The following is a 20,281-nucleotide window of genomic DNA, read 5'->3' on the forward strand; positions in this document are numbered from 1 at the left end:
CATTACTGAGAGAACTCAACTGGGGACTTTTTGGGAGATGCCAGATTTGGAAATAAAATCCTTACTGCACTGCAATGTCATGAAGATTATTCCAGAAAACAAATTGATGTTCGCAGACACTCTTCTGTACGTGCCAGAAAATTAGATCTCAGGAGAGATGAGCTGAGAAGTGAAATCTCGGGGAGGGGAGGAGGCAGAGCACAGGGAAAGCACTTCAGTGGCTTCCCAGACAGAGGAGCCCCAGTGTCCCCAAGCTCGCCTGTGTTACCTGGGGTGGCGCTCTGCACTGCTTTCACTAACTTGCCCCTTCCAGCTCCAAAACCATGATTCCCACAGCCCGGTCACTGTCACTATCACTGCCACTGTTGGCAGAATACAAGCACTTTCTGGGTCCCTTGTCCTAAATGAGTAACATGAGACTGTTCAGATGATTCACACAAATCCAGCGCTGACAGCTGGATTTCCTGTGAGGAAACCCTTTGAGGATGTGAAACAGTTCACACCTGGCTGTTGCTGGTGCACAGAATGCCCTTCCCAATGCCCCCGCCCCCAGGAGTGACTGGGCTTGCCAGTCTGTCAATCACCAGAGCTGTAGTCAGGCCAGGGCTAAGGAAGCCTCTGACCACACAGCACTGTCCCAGGCGCTGCAAGTCCCCGCACCACCTGCTCTGCGTTGGGTACACTTCTTTATGGGTCCTATTTTCTAAAGTGCCTGTTAGAGTCGCTGTTCCAAACCTAATGGCTTATTTATTTAACTGATCTCATTACAGGCTTTCAAGTATCAGAGGGTATGAAAAGGATCAACCTTGGGAACAAAAGAATAAATGTTTGCACAGTTTGGAGTATTTCTCCCAGCCTCTGGAAGGACAGGAGCCTTTAGGAAAGCACGCAATTGCTGACCCTGTATAACCCTTAGAGGTACTAACAGAGGTCAGGCTCAGGGACTCAGTCTCCCCTTTGCTCACACACACACACACACACACACACACACACACACACACACACAGCCTGGCCCCCCAGGTGTCACGGTGCTGTGATCAGCACATTCAGGAACTGTGGGGGAGTGGGTACTGTATGAACATTTCCCCTCCATGCACACAAGCAGAATACCGGGTCTAGGACTGCAGCTCCTGGGGGCACTCAGGGTGTTGGGCCTCCACCCTGTCAGAGCCCATGATTCCCCATCTTCCAGGCACATGTATGGGATGGGTCTCCCAAGTCCATCTGGGAGTGTCACTTGTTTGGAAATTACAAAAACACATTTTAGGATGTGAGCTCTTTCAGCCGCGGTTATAAATTCAAGTGCTCATTCCTCCCTTTATTCTCTTATTCATTCACTCATTCATCCACCCACTTAACAGGTGCTTATCGAATAGCTACCCTATGCCAAGCCCTGTGCTAGGTTCTGGGGGTACAGAGCTCAGTACAGAGATTTCAATAGCAAGGATGATGTCTATTAAGGATGACAAGTCTACAGATAGTGGTTCCAGGGGAGCCTCATGGCTAGCGTTCCTGAAGGACCCCAGGAACACTTTCTGGGTAAGGAGAGATGCATGTTTTCATCCCTCCATTCAATAAGCACTAATGGAACCAGGTGCTGTGCTGGGAGCTAGAAATACAAAGCTAACTCTTGCTTCAAACTTTTCCTCCCTGGCAGTCAATGAACCAGAGTTCTGAGTTCCAAGTCGTGGCGGTGACTCTTACAAGACAGGCAGGATTTCCAATGGGCAGAGATGGTGGGAGATGAGGAGGAAGGGGACCCCTGAGAGATATGTGTTTGGGGGACAGGAATGTTGGGTGAGGAATTCCTGCCAGCACATGTGGGGGAGGGCAGCACTAAACAATTCTTTCTTGGAATTTCAAGAACTTCTTTGCCACTATTACCACCTGTTGTTGCTAAACTACTTCCCCATCCAACTCTGGGTCTCTTTTAGGGTTTTAATGAGGGGCTTGGAGAGCCAAAGGCAACAGAGCAGGAAGGTCCTGGAAGGGCCAGGAGGTCTGGTAATTGGTCCTTATGTCCTTCCTCCCACCCTTCACTGCTGGGTGCCACCAAAGACCCTGAAGTGGGCCAGGCCCAGGGCAAGCTGAGACATAGTGGGCAGGTTGGATGTGGTCCAAGCAATTAGTCGAAACTGGTAAATGGGAGGAGCTATAGAAGGGGATACCAAGTACCCAGAGGGAGGCTCGAGCAGTCCCTGAGCCATGAGCTCCTCCTAGGCCTCTGTGTGCCATCTCAGGGTGATGAAGAACCCACAGCACAAATGATAGAGATTAAAGAAATGCAGGTCTCACTGTCCCTGGCAAGTCTTTCCACCATGACCACTCCCAGGCCTGTTTATTCATCCCTAAAAGGAGTCTAATCAAACCTGCTTTACCTGTCTCATAGGAACAAGGTAAAGGTTGGAGGAACCGAGGAGAAAATGGGAAAATATCATCCATCCAATCATTCTAAGTGGTGCTCCTAAGCCTGGGAGAGCAATGCCTGCTCCGCCACGTCTGGTCAGGAACAGCCACCATCCCTCAAGCACTTGAGTGCAGGTGGGTGAAAGCACTTTGGATCCTGCCAGAGAGCCCGTGGTGTTACTTAACAATTCAGGGGGGAAAGGGAGCCTTAGCCTACGTTTTTACTCACTGAACCAACAACAAATCTGACTTTAACTCTTCACCAAAGTGTTTCAGGAGTTCACTCTTCACAATCAGGACCAACGGGTGGAGGCTGCCCGCCTGTTGGCCTCCCTCACCTGGGTGTCCGCAGGGGGGTCTTCACCCCGCCAGTCTGGAAGCAGCTCCCTGGCCAGTGTGTTCTCAGCACATACTGACGAGCAGGTCTGAGGCCGTGGCTCGGCGTCATTCTGCTTTTGGGAATGGATTTTTCCTAAATGAGGAAATGTATATGAAACTACAGTCAGCTTCCTTCAACTCTATGGAAATGTAGGGAGGGGGATGGGGGAGATATTCAGAAATAATAAGAAAGGTCCCAATGTGGTGAAAGCTGCATTTTCCAGCATTCTGCCCCCTGCAAGTCCGTCCTAACAGATACGTCTGCATAGTTCTGCACGTCCACAGAGAATGTCCACCTTGGAGACCAAAGGCAAGCTGTCCTGGGACCACTTTGCCATGAAATGCTGATAAGCTCTGCATGTTAAGAAAGGGTTCAGGGGGCAAACTGGAAAACACTGGTTATTTATCAAATAGTGTTTTTCATCAAATGTCTAACAGGTTCCCTTTTTGGAGCGCTTCTCAGAGCCCTCATTGTGCTAATGGGGACAGTCATAACTTCCAAAGGGAGATTTAAATAAACAGCCTTTCCCAAACATATGTGAGCAGGGAACCCTGATTTTCTGAGAATACCTGTGAAGGTCATTTTAAATGATGTGGTTTGGGCAACCTCCCTCAGAGGTCCTTAAAAATCCTGCAGCTTTGATTTGCTGGTGCATCCACTGAGCTCTTGTTAATTAAACTGCAGATTCTGATTCAGTAGGTTTGGGGCGGGGCCTGAGATTCTGCATCTCTGACAAGTTCCCGGATGCTGCTGCTGATGTTGGCCATGGATCCCATTTTGAGGATCAAGGATGTACTCAGCAGAGATGGAAGGAAGGAAGGCCTCTATTTCCCATCAGAATAGATCAACCTGCAGAGTGTATTCCTTCTCATGCCAGGAAGGGGAGGCTGCAGTGATCCTCCAGCCTCAGTGGTTATCAACGGGACAGCGTTTTGCTTGTGAGCAGAAGCAAAGTAATTGTATTTCCATCAGCACTGTGAAATTTGTATAGTTACTTCCATTTTTGACATGGAGATAAGAGAAAAACCAATTCAAATGCATGCATTAAGGAAGGAGTGATTGCCCTAAACCACTCGCCTTTCATTGCAGCTGGTTCTTCATTCCTTAATTTTTAAAATGAGTAACCAATGGCCACAGACAAAAGAGCCCTTGGAAAACTGGCCTCAGAACCACGCTGACAATATCAATTGGCGGACAGGAAGCTCCAGGGTGCACAACACCAAAGTCTCCCTCCCCATGTCGACCTCGCTCTTGACCATATACTACTTTTTTACAACTCTTCATGACAATTTAATTAAGACACAAACCTTAGGAAACTGGTGCAGTGAATACCTGCAGCAAGATCAGAACAATCTCTTTCCTATCCCCTTCTTATGAAGCAATTCAAGGCTTGCAGTTTCTATTCAATTTGTTATAATGACAGTGTTTAATCATGGCGTCTACTCGGCAGCCGGCTGCTGAATTGAGGTCACACATGTGACTATTCAGCCATGGAGCACAATCTATAACTAAGATTTCGCCCCTGAGTCTCTGGAGGCGGTGTCATTAATTAACAATGCATGTATTTCAAAAATAATATGCATTCCGGCCTTTTAAAATGTAGCCTTGGCTTGAAATAAGCAGAAGTTTGCAATGAAACATTCATGGCAGTTAGTATTACAATGAGAAGGAAGGACCCAGCCATGGGAATAGCTCAATCACATCGATTCAAAGATGTTTAATTAAAAGACTTCTTTTCTAATTTTTCAGGAGCCTCTAATATAATCTCTACTTGTGGTTCCTTTCTCAGCATCAAATAATAAAGGTAAGTCTTCAGAGTTCTATTTCATATGCTTATGCATGTCACAAGTGCAACATGATCCATACAAGTTAAAAATTGTGCAGTGTCACCTTGAGCTGCAATAAATATTTTTAATCTTGAGGGGCCAATAAAAAAACTTTGACCCTTAGCCTGGTCCTATCTTTAATCATGAAAGACTGTTTCAAATGACGGCAGCCGAAGATGGTACTTCTTCATGGGAAGGCTCACACCGCTCTACTGCAGTGAATCTACTGCTGATGCATCCAACTAAGATTTTATAGTTCAGCATATACACATATTTGAACAGGATAGGATTATATCAGAAGACAGTTTCTGGTTAGAGGGCAAACAGCATTTCAGTTAAATTTATGTCGAGTCTAAATTATCTATAATCAGAGTTAAGTTTTAAAAGATAAAAGCCCATGCGTATGTTGTGTGTTTTTTTTTCTTCATCAATTTGCATATCCATATCCCTGTGCTTACATGCTTGCTTCCTTTATAGGTATGTACAACTCCTTCACATAATGCTAAGAGCAGGTCATGTTTAATGCTTGTCTTACTTTTTGGTGGAGGACACGCAGGGCTTTTCATGGGACCACATGTCCACCGGGCAGAGGTCACTCACTGACTTCCTGGCGGAAACTTTCTGCAGCGTGTTTTCCATTTTGTCAGCAAGTGCATGATTTGGGTGGGAAAACAATCTAATTTGGAAGGTAATAGGCACTTTACCTGAGGCGGCTGGTTTGGGGAGGCGACTTTGCAGAGGCCGCGTCCCCCTGGCAGTCATGGTGGGGTCGGACGTGGAGTGAACGATGGCGTTGTCTGCAAAGTCCTGGCTGTCGGCGGAGGAAGGCACTTCTCGTTCAAGGGTCTGGGCTCGGATGGAAGGGGCTGCACAAAGGACTGGCTGGAGGCACAGGTCAGGCTCGGTGTCTCCTGAGGGGTCTGCCTGGCATATGTACCGTCCGGCTGAGCGAGTCCCCGAGTCTGGGAGTGGGAAGGTTCCGATCCCACTGTCGAGGGTCCTCATCTGGCAGTTGGACTCTGGACAGAGTAACAGAATGAGGGTTAGAGGTGGCTCCCATAAAGGAGAAAGGGACCTGGCATTGGGTGTGGTCTGGAGGAAAGGGAACCCCTGGAAGGAGGAAGCACTATTCCTGCTGAAGTAAATTTTCAGGGAGTGTCATGAAACAGACATTTAATTGAACATGAACATATTCCCTTCACATAACACGAGGTAAAAGGCCGCCTTTACTGGCAGCAAGAGTCACATGTGCATATACCCTGATGGTTCTCTAGAGTTATAATAGGAAAAGAACAGTTGTTAGATACATGAAAATTATTTTTGATCACCCTTCTTTCAATTGGGGATCATATGACTTCAACCAACCAACCAAGTGGAATGTATTAACTGAAATAGAGTAATGAGCATACATAACAAACTGATGTCCCAACAAAGGTCACTGTGCATCCCCCTTGCATGGCTCATCATCCATTCGGCTGTTAACTGAGTCTGTGGCCTCTCAATCTGACTGTGAGGACAAGTGATTCACAGGCTATAAGATCATCCTGGAGTTACCGTGGTAACATCACTTACCATGTGGACTTCACTGGACCCAATGCCATTTGTAGTCGGACTGAGAAGACCACAGAACTGCTTTCTGTCTTTCCCTCACACTTTATGCCCTGACAAACTCACTGGTACCTTTTGTGATGTCTTGTCATTCCCAGGGACCCCACTCTTCCCTAAAACAAATTAAGTTGATTTCATCATAGGTGGGTGACATATTCTGCTAATTATATCTCATCTTCACAAATACATTATCTGAAAAAATTATTACATATTTAATTTCTAAAATGGTGGTGTGGATTATCCAACCCAACGAGACAGCTTCCAAGATCTGGTTGTCACCCCACAGGCTTCCTGTTTATAGGATAAGCTTAGAATGAAACATCCTTAGTAAAGTTTATGTCAGCATCTTACACATTTAGGACTGGGAAGAGGCACAACGCAGCGTTGTGTTCAGCACGGTAGGGAATATCACAGAATACACCGTAATCTTCGCGTCAAGAGGCTCAACAGCTAGCATTTCTGTGGTGCTTTGTGGAGCAGTGGCTTGGGTGTGGTCTTTGCCTATAACTGTGTGAACCCCAACAGGAGATCCTGAACCTCTCAGGTGTCAGGTTCCTTATCGGGCTGCTGTGAGAACAAAAATGTGTTCACCATTGAATTTCTTGAACTCAGAATGCTATCTAGCAGAGCTGAAAGAATGAAAAAATGAATGTTATATACAAAATGCTTAGTATATTTATGAGCATATCTCTGATAGGTAAATAGTTTATCTTTCACTACCTTTCTCATACAATCTCATTTGATGCTCAGCAATTAGTATCTGAACTCCAGAATCTGCCCATTCCCCACCCAAAACCTCTTTGCTCTGAGTAGAATTCTGCCAGTGTCCTAACACTAAGGCAAAAGTAAAGAGTTGGCATTTATAGATTCTAGTAGGTTTGGTGCTTGATTTTGGAAGCCCTAGGATGATGAGGTCCATGTCAGAAGAGAGTCTTCAGTCTCCATAGGGATATCTGTAGGAAGATGCAGCTACCTTTCTCCAGTGTGGTGCCATTTGGCTATCTCATACACTGTCACACCTGAGGCTGGCCATGGACTGCAGAGCCCTGAATCACAGGGCCATGGTCTGAGACTCCCCCAGGATCACAAGGGCTAAGTTTGAGACGCCCTCATTTCAGGGCCTCCAACTGGCCAGCTTTACTCTCAACCAGCTTTACAGATGATTCATTATCTCTCCATTCATTTTCTCCTCCGTTAAGGAGACTTCACTGTCACAGAAGGGCCTTTTGGAGAAAGGATCAGCTGTTTGCATGGGGAAGTGTTACCAGAGGAGTTCGAAAAGAAAGACCCTGCTGTTCAGAATTCAGTGTCCTTTAGTTTAGCCTAGATATACAACGCTCAGATTTAGCACATCACATGTTGTACTCGGGCAATTCTAAATGTCTGGACTATTCTAGTTTCACATAGAAATGGATCTTCCTCAGATGGGAACCAAAGATTCATGGGCTATAACAGCTAAGGTCTTAGTCCCTGGATGCCCAGACTGCCTGCCAGAATAATTTACTCCCAGCATCTTTGGGATTGTCTACCCTCGAACCAAAGAGTGCTCAGCATGGAGGATGCTGGAGACTCTCTTTCTTTAGTGAAGACAGATAATCAAGTCTGGCTGCTTATTACAGCTACCAGGAGTTCCCCGTTTTCTTTGTATCATCTCTTCATCTTCACAACCCTAAAGGTAAGAGCTATTACCGCCATTCACAAATGAGGAACCATGGCTCAAAAGGTTAACTTGCCCAAGGCCATCTGCTATAAATAAAGCTCTTGGACTTGGCCATGTGCTTAACCATGAAGCTATACTGATTCCCCTCCCCCATCCCCCAAAGCACAGATAAATCCAGAAGTGGGGTCCACTGAGTGAACAGCCACTGAGGCAGCCTCATGAGAGGAAGGCTCACAGAATGGCCCCGCTCCTGGGCAAGGCGCCCAGCTTCTCCTCTGAAACTGGGGCTGGCCCCTGAATCCATGCTCCCCATCCTGAAGCTGAGGTCCACTGTCCACATTCCCAGGATGTGGGCAGTTGCTGCCAGGAGCAGGAGGCCTACACATCCTGACTGATCCATCCCTGAGAACCACAGCTGCCCATTAAGTTTCCTCTACAGAGATCCGTGCTGGCTTTTCCTGGAGTCCTTTCACCTCTAGGGTAATGCTTTTCTGGCTTTGTCTAAGAACTCTCTCCCCATCAGGCATTTTATGGCTGAGAGAGCATTTAATGCAGTCTCCTCAAATAGAGACACAAAAAGCAACATGAGATTTTTGGCGGCCTTTTCAGTGATTTTCTGACCAAAGCCCATGGCCTGGCCTATGACACAGGCAGGAAATAGGGCAAGGAGGGCCTGGGGTAGGAGAAATGATGATGTCAGTCTACGTCGGGTGCCCTTCTGAGAACACCAACCTTTTCTGGCATCTGTCCCTTTAAATTATTTTCCTTTCCCTTCATATTCTTGTCCTACCAGAATCTATAAACCAGGACTTTTGGTATTCCTGACGTCTCTGGTTCTCTGAGAATTGTGTGCACTGACATTAAATTCAGAAACCACCTACTATTAAAGCCATTTCTATTTCTAAAATTTACAGATGCCAAATGTAGTGAATGTGAAGGACTCCTTCGTAAGTACCTATGAAATGAGGTGTGGACAGTCAGGGACTCGGGCACTATATGCGAATTCTCATCCTCAAGCGAGTTTCTCCAGAGCGCATAAACCTGTGGAAATGGAGCTTATGTCGAAAATGCTGATGCCTTCTTTATGTAGTTTCTTTAAGGCACTGTAAGCTTCTCCAAGTTCATAAAAACATCGGAACCTGAAAAAGTGTTAGGGATTGCACTCTGGACGCCTGCTTTGCCCTCAGAATTATAAGAACTCACAAAATAATTAAATGGCTGTGATAGGAACAAAGTTCAAAGGGGCAAGCCAGCCTTGCATCCCGAATGAGTTGACTCAGTCTTGATCTTGACAAGTTTTGCACATTTGTGGCTGTGAGAAAACAGCTGCCAACAGGACCTTGCTAATGAGTTCAAGGGTCAGGCTGCTGGATGGACCAGCAGGTTTTATTCTTCCAAGGTCACCAATTACGTGTCTGACCCCAGTCCGCCCTCCCACCTTCTTCCCATTGTCCTATCTGCCTTCTTTCTATTGCTCAAGGTAGGTTCTCTCCCTTACCACCAACAAGCCCAGGCATGAGATGACTTACAGCAGAGCTTCCTAGTCCTGTAAAGTCAGAGCACATGCAGAAAATATGTGTCTCCCTGAGGAAAACACCAGCTGCCCCAGAGGCACTGGCCCCTAAGCGCTGCAGCTCAGCAGCTCAGCACCCCTGGATCCATCAGGGCACGTGAGCAGCAGATGTTGGGGCTCTGATTTGCAGAGTGGACTCGGGGTCTTCTTTACTCACACCTGGATGCAGTACCAAGGAGAGGGATATGTTTTGGTCACTTAGCAGCTGGTATAGGAATTTGCAGGCCCTCCTTTTGGGGGAAGACTGTTGAGAGTGCTTGGGTTAGGAATACCGTCTGGCAGCAGAACTTTGAGGGAGGTTATTGTGCCCTAGAGGGCGGTGTGCAGCTGGGGGGTGAGCAGCCGAGAAAGGTGAGAGTCTGCCTGGGTGGTGGGGAAAAACTTTTGGAGAAATATTTCCACCAGGGATTTTTCAAGTGTGAACTTAGGGTGCATAATACAAAATCCTCACTCGCTGGCCAATGAGCCCCTTCTGCTTTGCACAGGTGCCTCAGCAGGTGCCTTTAGTTTCCTCATCTGAAAATTAGGGGTGCTTTGAGAACTTAACATCATGCTATGTTTATTAAAATGTGTAATAACATAGCACAATGCATCCAGCATGTACATAACTGTTATTTAGAAAATGCCACTAATTCTTAAAATCAGTGTTATTAGAATGTGAGCATCCTAGGTGCAGACTGAATTTTATTTATCTCCTCAATATTCCCATCAGCCCATTCCTCATTCTGTGTTGCCTTTACTCCACAGTAGGTAATTAATTATATGCTGACAGAGCTGATAATAATTGTAGGCTGACATGGTATCTGCTACCTTCACTATCACCAGTGCTCAGCACAGCACCTGACACATAGTCCGTGCTCACGGAATATAATAAAAGAATAGGTGGATAAAGAGCAGCTCTAATCTTTAGAATGTTCTTCCTGAAATTAAATTGAATATGAACCTTTCCTTTTGAAACCCCAATCTGCTGCTTTTTGTTCTGACTCCAGCAACCATAGAAAACAGCTGACTTTCTCCTTCTGTGTAGCTCCTTCTCACATACAGCCAGACTTTATTAATTCAGATAGCCAGAGGGATAAGATCATTCAGAATTACTGAATATTTTAAAGACCGATTTCTTAACACTTTTAAGCCCTCAGAGCAAGGGTCAGTGACCAAGATGAGAGATGGCCCATGGAATGCTGCTTTAGCATCCTCCTCAGTCCCCGTCCCCACCACAAAGCATCACTGGGCTAGAAGGTCCCAGGTACAGCAAAAGCCAGTGTGGAATCATTACCTTGGCCCTTGTCCTCAGGGATTCTAGATGCCATGCTGAGTGAGGCATCCCTTGTAACATTAGCACCCATCCTATAAAATAAGAGGCTAATATGCAAATTGACCAAACAGCCGAATGACTGGTTGCTATGATACACACTGACCATCAGGGGGCAGGCGCTCAATGCAGGAGCTGCCCCCTGGTGGTCAGTGCACTCCCACAGGGGGAACGCCACTCAGCCAGAAGCTGGGCTCAGGACTGGCGAGGGCAGCCGTGGTGGCAGGAGCCTCTCCTGCCTCTGCAGCAGCGCTAAGGATGTCCGACTGGCAGTAAGACATCCCCTGAGGGATCCCAGACTGCAAGAGGGCACAGGCCAAGCTGAGCTCCCCCCCACCCCTGAGTGCATGAATTCTGTGCACCGGGCCTCTAGTAGTAGTATAAGGACTTAGTTTTCACAGAATCAAGTTCCTGGGGACCATTTGTAGTGAGTAGCTGAGATTACTCACTCAGTAACTCCCTAGATTTATTTACATAAAACAGTGAGTTTCTTTTAAAATTATTCATTCTCTTAACTGTGTTGTCTATGCTTCTTCCAAACTTGTTTTGTACTATTCCGTTACATTGGAGCATTATCTTTAAAAAATAGCTGCAAAGGGCTACGTCTATTTCTAACACTGTTTCAGTTAATATAAATTTCCAAGTTAGTGGGTTCTGAATTAGCAATGAATTTGAGTGTTTGAAAAATGCCACCAACTAATTTTTCCTCAGCCTTCTCTTCTAAAGATTAAAGTATCTCATTTTTTTCTTGCAGATTGTGGTTCACAAGTCTTTAGTCGCTTGAATTTGTAAACCAAGATTTTTGGTATTATTAATGTACCTGCCTGAAGATACTATTATATAGGCAAGGCTTAAGAAAACCTGACTTGAGTTCTAAATTCCTCTGATTACTCAGAAAAATGAAGTTATAAGATAATAGGCTTCCGAGTTGGAAAGACTAGGCTTGAAGACTTTTTTGGCTACCTGCTCACAGTGTGACAGTGAGGGATTTTAAAAACTATTCTAACCTCATATCATCATAGCTCATCTGTAGTAAGCCTGGCACAGTGACCACTACAAATAGATGGTCAATAAGTTTCCATAAGTGGCTGTCAGGGTGAGCTGAGGCCACGGTGAGCTCACAGGGCACACACTGTCGTGAAATCCAAGGCAGACCGTCCTTTCTTCTGTGTGGTTGGTGTCCCACTGCAGTCCCTGAGACATGGTGCTCAACATCTACCCTGCTATTTCCTAAGCATTTGCCTTTTAGCAGTCATTTCCTTGAGGGTTAGTCATCATAGTTATTAATGACCAATTATGAATATGAAGCACTTGGAGTTGGTTTCAAGTTGCCTCCTGTATAGAAAGGACAGAGTCTATTTTCTCAAGAAATCCATTTTGGAGTTGGCTCCCGGAAAGGCTTTTTTAAAAAAAACCTAAATAATTGACACTTACTGATGCTCCTTTGTTCACAGACTTATTGTATTTTCCCGGAACATTCCCAAATCAGTAAGCCATGATTTTCGGTTAGTGAAGATACAGCATATCTATCCTAAAAGGTTATACTTGCTTCAGTACAATGATCTACCCTTATAGATTCAAACAAAAAACTTTAGTAAAATTACTGTTGTCTTCCTCTTCAATACTCATAAATCCTAGGCAAATAAAAATCTTTACAACTCAAACTCTTTTTACTTTGAGAACTTTGATCCCATCTACATTTTTAACCAAACATGCAATGAGGTCACAATTCACCAGCTAGAAAGAGCAACTTATGGGTGTTCCATGTTCAGACCATATTAACTGGCAGACTTTCCTATAATGCATGTGGTCATGTAAAAAGTCGTTGTATCCCTTTTCTCCAGTTTTCTAAACATCTTGAAGCTATGGGTTGTATTGGCAACAGAAACTTAAACTACAGATGGGAGAACAGATCTCTTTATTTGCACATCCTTCTCTTCATCTGTATGGCTGAAACATTCTAAAAAACAACAAGACTAAGCTGTTGGCAAAGCAACATAAATGAAATATAGCTTATTCATCCTAAGTTTACCCTATGGTTTTGTCAAAGTAGTGAAAAATAACTGTACTGGCTAATTATCCACAACCATCGGGTAACTTTTGGCTATGGCATGGGTGACCTTCTGGAAGGGTAAGTTCAATTTGATGACTTCAGAATGCATGGGAACGCTCAGCCTCCAAGTTCAAACTGGATTTAAGCTTTCTGAGATTTGAAAGTGCATAGGAGAGTGCATTTGTTTTCCAACCCCCTGTGATCTCTTTGATATAAAGATCAGATGTTGAGGGTCTGGTACACTGTTTCATGGGGGATGCATGTTGAGAAAAATGTAGGGAGTGAACGTGACAGAAAATGAAAGAACCAGATTATAAAGATGAAGTACAAGTTATTTAAACGAAAATAAAATGCCTCAGCCTGGGTTGGTAACCTATGAACCAATAGTCTATGTCTGATAGCAACATCAGATAAAATATTGTGGTGGGGTATCACTCCAGGATATAAGCTGGCAAAGGTTAAAAGTGTGTTCCAAATGCCCATGAAGACCATGAATTCATAGAAATCCTCCTCAAATTTATTTACATATTCAGCCAGCATAACCCCTGAGAAAAAATTCCTTAAGTTTGCTATAAGATGTGCTCTTCCCACCAATGACACTAAAACCACCTCTTTTAAGATTCTAGAGATGGCTCATGACATAGTACTCTGAAGGGTTATGCAACTTTCCAAACTTTTCTTGATTTGACAAATTTTAATAATTATCTCTAATCTCTTATCCCTCCAGAATGAAAAAAAATCTTGAGATTTTCCACATAACTCCTTTATGTCTTGTATTCTGCTTATGCTTATCCTGTTAAACAAGACCAGGCTTGTGTGCAGTATTACTGTGATACACAAGAGTAGGTTAATGTGTTCATTACAGTGTGACAGCCAACATTTGCTTGAATTGTTAGCTGATCTAGGAACAAACTTGGATCCCAGATTCCTACACCCTGTTTTAGGAGTCATCACTTCTGGGTCAAAGTCCTTGATAATGAGAGTGTAACACAGATCCCTCCCAACTTTCCACAAAGCTTATGATTACTTCGTGACCAATTTCCCTTTATAGAAGATACAGATATTCTTATATCTGTTTAATGATCTACCCTTTCTCACGAATTCACTCCATTTCTATCTCTCCTACCAAAATGAAGTGAAAAGTTGGACAATTATCTCGTGAATCTGATAGGCACAGAAGGCCATGATGGGTAACTGTGTCTCTCTCAATCTCTTTTACTCCATAGCAGGTTTGCTGAATTATATGAACACCTGTCTCTACTCTCAGCTTCCCATACCTGGATAATAACTGCTTGCTTTCTTTCTTTCTTTTTTGTTTGTTTGTTTGTTTGTTACTCCTCACCCAAGGATATTTTCCCATTGATTTTTAGTGTGAGTGGAAGGAAGGGGGAGAGACAGAAAGAGAGAAACATTGATGTGAGAGAGACACATCAATTGGTTGCCTCCTGCACACTCCTCGACCAGGGGCAGGGATGGAGCCTGCAACCGAGGTATGTGCCCTTGACCTGAATCGAACCTGGGACCCTTCAGTTCATGGCCCATCGCTCTATCCACTGAGCAAAACCAGCTAAGGCAACAAGTGCTTTCATAAGGCAAGTGAAGGAAGGGGGCAAAGAAAATAAACGGGTTAAAGTGCTGCAGGAAAATATTAAAAATAGCTTATTTTTGGTAATAGATGTATAAAAACATAGAAGCATAGGGAGGTTCAGACTTATCAATTTAGCAAAACATAAAAATTTATTAAAGATGTTTACAAGATCTAAAACATACCCTGTATTAATACCCTAACTTTTTTAAATTAAAAATTTATCTTTGGGCAACCATTTCTGTGGGGGTTACAATTATACATGATTTAGTTTGCTTATATTGTAATATAAAACTACAATTATAGATATTTAATAAACATCTCCAGAAAGATAACATTTTAAAGTTCATAGATTTTTTCTCCATTTGTCTCTGTATTTAATAAGTATTAATGATTTTTCTAATTCTATACAGCAAGGAAGGGAGCTCAAGTCTTCATATCGATAAACTTTTTTGCAATATTCACTTTACCATGCCTTAGCTGCTTGGTTCAGGATTTTTAATTATTATAAATCTAGTTTAAGTGAATATTCAAGGATCATTTGTTTTTCTTTTATGTGACTGTAGTTGAAATGTGGGTGCAACAAAGATTGAAGCTAATGTGACCCTATCTTTCAAATTCCCCTGCCACTCTCTACTCACCAATATTCCATGATTGTCTCTACAGGAAGATAATTAAGAAGTAATGAAATCCAGTAGACCAGAGGATATGGATATGGGTAAAAATATAGAGAGATTTTTGCTGCTGTCCATTAAGGATTAATGGTAACAGGAATACACATACACCATTAAACAGTTTTCAGATATTGGACAATGGGCAGCATACAATTTGATCTCTGCATCAAAGAAAACAAATGAGGTGAGCTCTACAATCTCTCCAGCCAACAGTGCAGTGGTGATTTCCAGACTGGAACACAGAGAGAAGGAAATGAACAAATTCTGAAGGTCCTGCTGAAATGAAGAGATAAATATAGGCATGTGTGTACATGGCAAGGAGTGAAGGGGTGTTAAGGCAGCTAGAATTTCCAGGGCAGCGTATTCCAAACTAGGGATCCTAGCAGAGGTCTCATTACAGTCTTTGGCTAGGCACTGACCTGCACATGCATGAAGTGAAATTAATGAGGTCAGAGAGGCAATCACTATGGAGCAGAAGGTTAAATAATTGTTTGAGCTCACACAAGGCTGAAAATAGTTTACATTTCTACCATTCTGAGAGGATAAACATTCTAACACATGGGCTATAGTGTAGAATCCTTAGAAGGATCAAGCCTTAGGTATATTATACCTAGAATAAAGGCTTTCTTGGACTTGTCATAACAAAACTTAAGTGCAAGCTTTGGAAAAGAAAACTAATCTGCAGATATTTAAATGTACCCCAGAACAAAATCCAACAGTTTTTATAGGAATTCTGAATCCAATACTCAACCATGTAAATTTACAATCTCTGACATCCGATAAAAAATAACCAGAAATGCAGGTGGATACTAGACTTATCAGGGATCACTTTGCAAAATATATAAAGGTGTAATCTCTATGTTGATACTAACATTATATTGTAGGCCAACTTCCAATATTAAAAAATAAATCTTAGCCCAGCCAGTGTGCCTCAGTGGTTGAGCGCTGACCCATGAACCAGGAGGTCAGTTAGATTCCTGGTCAGGACAAATGCCCAGGTTGTGGGTCAGATCCCCAATAGGGAGCGTTCAGGAGGCAGCTGATCAATGTTTCTCTCTCGTGGATGTTTCCATCTCTATCCCTCTCCCTTCCTCTCTCTAAAAATAAGTGAAAACATATTTTGAAGAAAAAAAATCTTAAAAAATCACCAGGCATGCAAAAAGAGCAGGAAAATATTTATATCCAAGAGAAAAATTAATCAATAGAAACAGACACAGTAATGATAACAAAATTAACAAACAGGGACTTGGAAATATTGTAGATGTTATAAATATGTACAAAGATATAAAGTAAAACTTGAAGAACATAATTAGGAGACATTAAATTAATAAACATACCCAAATGAAAATTATAGATAGGAAAAAAGTACACTTACATGAAAAAATTACAGTATATAGGGTTAATAACAGATTAACAGAGATATTAGATATAGCAGAAAAATCAGTGAATTTGAAGACATAACAATATAAACTATCCAAATAAGATTTAAAGAAATAAGCAGAGCATCAGTAAACTGGGAGTCAATATGTAGTAGTCTAAATATGTATAATTGGAGCTTCATAAGGAAAGGAAGGAAATGGAAAGAAAAGAACCATGAGAAAAAGTTACCAAAATTAACCATAGTCCTTAAAAAAACATAAACCTGAAATCTAAGAGATCCAAAGAGCCAAAGACCTAAAAGCATGGAGAAAACCACACTGAGGCACAGCTTGATCAAACTGCTGAACATCAAAGATAAAGACAGAATCTCAAAAACAACAATAAGAAATACTTTACAGAAGAACAAAGATAAAAATGTCATTTGCAACAGCATGGATGGACCTGGAGAGTATTATGCTAAGCAAAATTATTATGCTAAGCAAAATAAGCCAGTCAGAGAAAGATAAATATCACATGCTCTCACTCATATGTGGAATCTAATGAACAAAATAAACTGAAGAACAAAACAGATCCAGAGATATAGAAGCATGGAACAGACTGTTGAACCTCAGAGGGAAGAAGGGGGATGGTGGGTGGTGGGAAGAGATCAATCAAAGAACTTATATGCATATGTGTATAACCCAATGGACACAGACAATAGGGAGGTAAAGGCCTGGGGTGGGGGTGAGGATGGACTAGAGTAGGTTGGTGGGGGGAAAGAATGGGGCATATGTAATACTTTCAACAATAAAGATTAAAAAATGATGTCAGACTTCAAGTCAGACACTACATAAGCCAGAAGACAGTGGAACAATATCTTTAAAGTGCTGAAAGAAAAAAAACAACAACAACAACTGTCAATATTATAAAAATTAATTTTAACTATTTAACTTTTCAATTATTTTAAAAATCAAAGAAAAATATTTTTAAACTAACATAAGCTGAGATAATTCATTGCCAGAGGATTTTTACAGTGAGAAATATTAAGGGAAGTTTCATAGTTAGGTGAAAAATGAATATCAAGATCTTGATATATACAAAAGAATGAAGAAAACTGAAAATGCTAAGTATGTGGTATATACATAAAAATAATTTTATATTTTTATTACTTTTTAATATATTTAAAAGATAGTTCACTAAAGCAAACATAGTAACATTGCAAAGCTTCTAAGATGTAGAAATAAAATATATAAAAATAACATAAAGGGTGGGTAGGATATATAAAAATATTATGTAATGTATAATTTAGGGTTGATTGGCTAAAGATGGAATCAAATTACATTTAAAATTAGATTAATTACTAAGGGGTACAGCTAATAATTTGCAAGTGAAGATAGAGTGAAATCATGAAAAAAATATTCCACTCAAAATAAAGCAGAAAAAGCAGCAAAAATATTTTTTTAAAAGATGGGACAAGTAGGAAATCCTATCTAATAAAAAAGTAATATGCAAATTGACCATTACTTCAACACAAAAGATGGCCTCCCCCATGTGATCAAAGATGGCCACCACAAGATGGCCTGCAGGGGAGGGCAGTTGGGGGGACAAGGCCTACAGATGAGGGCAGTTGGGGGTGACCAGGCCTGCAGGGGAGGCCAGTTGGGGGCAATCAGGCCTGCAGGGGAGGGCAGTTGGGAGGAACAAGGCCTGCAGGGGAGGGCAGTTGGGGGGGCCCAGGCCTGCAGGGGAGGGCAGTTGGGGGGGACAAGGCCTGCAGAGGAGGGCAGTTGGGGATGACCAGGCCTGCAGGGGAGGACAGTTGTGGGCTATCAGGCCTGCAGGAGAGGGCAGTTAGGAGCGACCAGGCTGGCAGGGGAGGGCAGTTAGGGGTGACTGGGTTGTCAGGGAAGGGCAGTTGGAGGCGATTGGGCCAGCAAGGGAGCATTTAGGCATCGATCAGGCTGGCAGGGGCGTGGTTAGGGGGTGATCAGGCAGGCAGGCGAGTGGTTGGGAGCCAGTAGTCCTGGATTGTGAGAGGGATCGGGCCTAAACGGGCAGTCTGACATCCCTCAAGGCGTCCCAGATTGGAGAGGATGCAGGCTGGGCTGAGGGACACCTAAACATTTGAATAATTACATTAAATATACGTGGCCTAAATATGCCAATTAATAGGTTGAGTTTGTTGAATTTGATAAAAGAAAGCAAGTCCCAATTATATACTGTCTATACAAAATCCACTTTAAATACATTCTTTATATGAAGAATAATGTACTTCACCTCTTTCTTCACAAAAATTATTCCCGTATATAAAAATTAATGCATAGACCAAAACCTAAGACCTAAAACCATTGAAATTTTAGAAGAAAACAGAAAAAAAATCTCGGTGACCTTAGATTAGGCAATAATTTCTTAAATAAAGCTAAAAAACATGAACCATAAAATAAAAATATAATAAATTACACTTAATTATAATAATTATAATAATTAAATATAATTATAATAATTTAATTTTCAAAGACACTGTTAAGAAAATTAAAAGGCAAGTAACAAGCTGGAATAAAATAGCAAAATTATATATATAACAAGAGATTTAGATTCAGAATATAAAGAATGCAACAATAAGAGGACTGGGAAATCAATAAAAAAAATTGAGCAAAATATTTCAATGCATATGTCTCCAAACAAGATATATTGATGACAAATAAACACAGAAGAAGATGCTCAACATCATCAATCACTAGAGGGATGCAAGTTGAAACCACAATGAGATATTACTATACTCCATAAAAATGGCTAAAATTAAAAAGAACAATACTGAATGCCAGTGAAGCTGTGGGACAGTGGAGCTCTCAGACATTGTTTACAGGAGTACAGAATGATGAAACTACTTCGGAAAACAGTTTGGCAGTTTCTTGTGAAGTTAAACACACACCGGGTCCCCGGTGCCTGCCGGTTGCCAGAGAAAAGCCCGTGTCCCAGGTGCCAGAGGGAAGCTGTGCCGGCATCCGGGGGAAGGAAGGCCTACTCTGCAAGAATTTTGTGCATCGGGCCTCTACTGGTTATATAACTGTGTACAGTCATCAAAATTCATGGAACACTTAGAATGGGTAAATTTCATTGTATGTAAATCATACCTCAATATACCCGATTCTAAATATTATATGCCTGGCTTGCAATAATACTTAACTGAAATCCAAAGTGAAATCCTGGTTGGACATGATTGAACAGAGGAATGGGGCTTTCCCCAGGCAAAACCTTGAATAATCCTTAGAGGCATCTGAAAGTGATATTGGCAAGGAAGCGTCTTCAGAAGTCACCAGGGAGAAAAACGAGGGCTATTCCTTAATCCCAGGTTTAGGCAACACACAAAGGGAATTTGTATTCCTTCATCCTTTCAACAATCTAGTAGCTGCCATTATCCCCACTTCACAGAGATTGTCACTTGACAGAGTCCAAAGATTGTCACTTGACAGAGTCCATTTGTCAACCTGCCTCCCAGTAGGATCAGGGATCCCCACTATCAGAATATCTTCCAGGGACTCTGCATCCCAGTACTTCTCTAGCTGGGGGAGGAGGGCTCAGACCCCTGGGTTCCCTAGCTGAATGACCCCTGGGTTCCCTAGCTGAATGAGAGGGTCCTTAAGGAGCAGAGCCACTAAATCATGACTGTACAGCAGCCTAGACATGCTCTGTGCAAATGAACTTCACCTTCGTCATAACTCATATTTCTGCAGCATAACATTTGCTGATCGCTGACATTGGGCAAGTGCTTTACTTGCATCAGCTCATTATATAATACTAGTGGCCCAATGCATGAAATTCGTGTACAGGGTGTGTGTGTGGGGG

At 42.6% G+C, this 20,281-nt stretch overlaps 1 protein-coding gene across 1 annotated transcript in view; it reads right to left on the reverse strand.

The window, feature by feature from the left end:
• Window positions 1-295: 295 nt before the first annotated feature.
• The window catches only part of NCKAP5 (NCK associated protein 5), an 859,015-nt gene continuing 839,029 nt past the window's right edge, over window positions 296-20,281 (reverse strand). Inside the window, exons 15-17 of the mRNA XM_023757884.1 lie at window positions 5,316-5,630; window positions 2,745-2,878; window positions 296-400 (exon numbers count right to left, since the gene is read on the reverse strand). Coding sequence (XP_023613652.1) covers window positions 296-400; window positions 2,745-2,878; window positions 5,316-5,630 — 554 coding nt within the window. The remainder of the gene's footprint in view (window positions 401-2,744; window positions 2,879-5,315; window positions 5,631-20,281) is intronic.

Source organism: Myotis lucifugus, unplaced genomic scaffold (genome assembly GCF_000147115.1).
Source record: "Myotis lucifugus unplaced genomic scaffold, Myoluc2.0 scaffold_116, whole genome shotgun sequence".
NCBI classification, from domain to species: Eukaryota; Metazoa; Chordata; class Mammalia; order Chiroptera; family Vespertilionidae; genus Myotis; species Myotis lucifugus.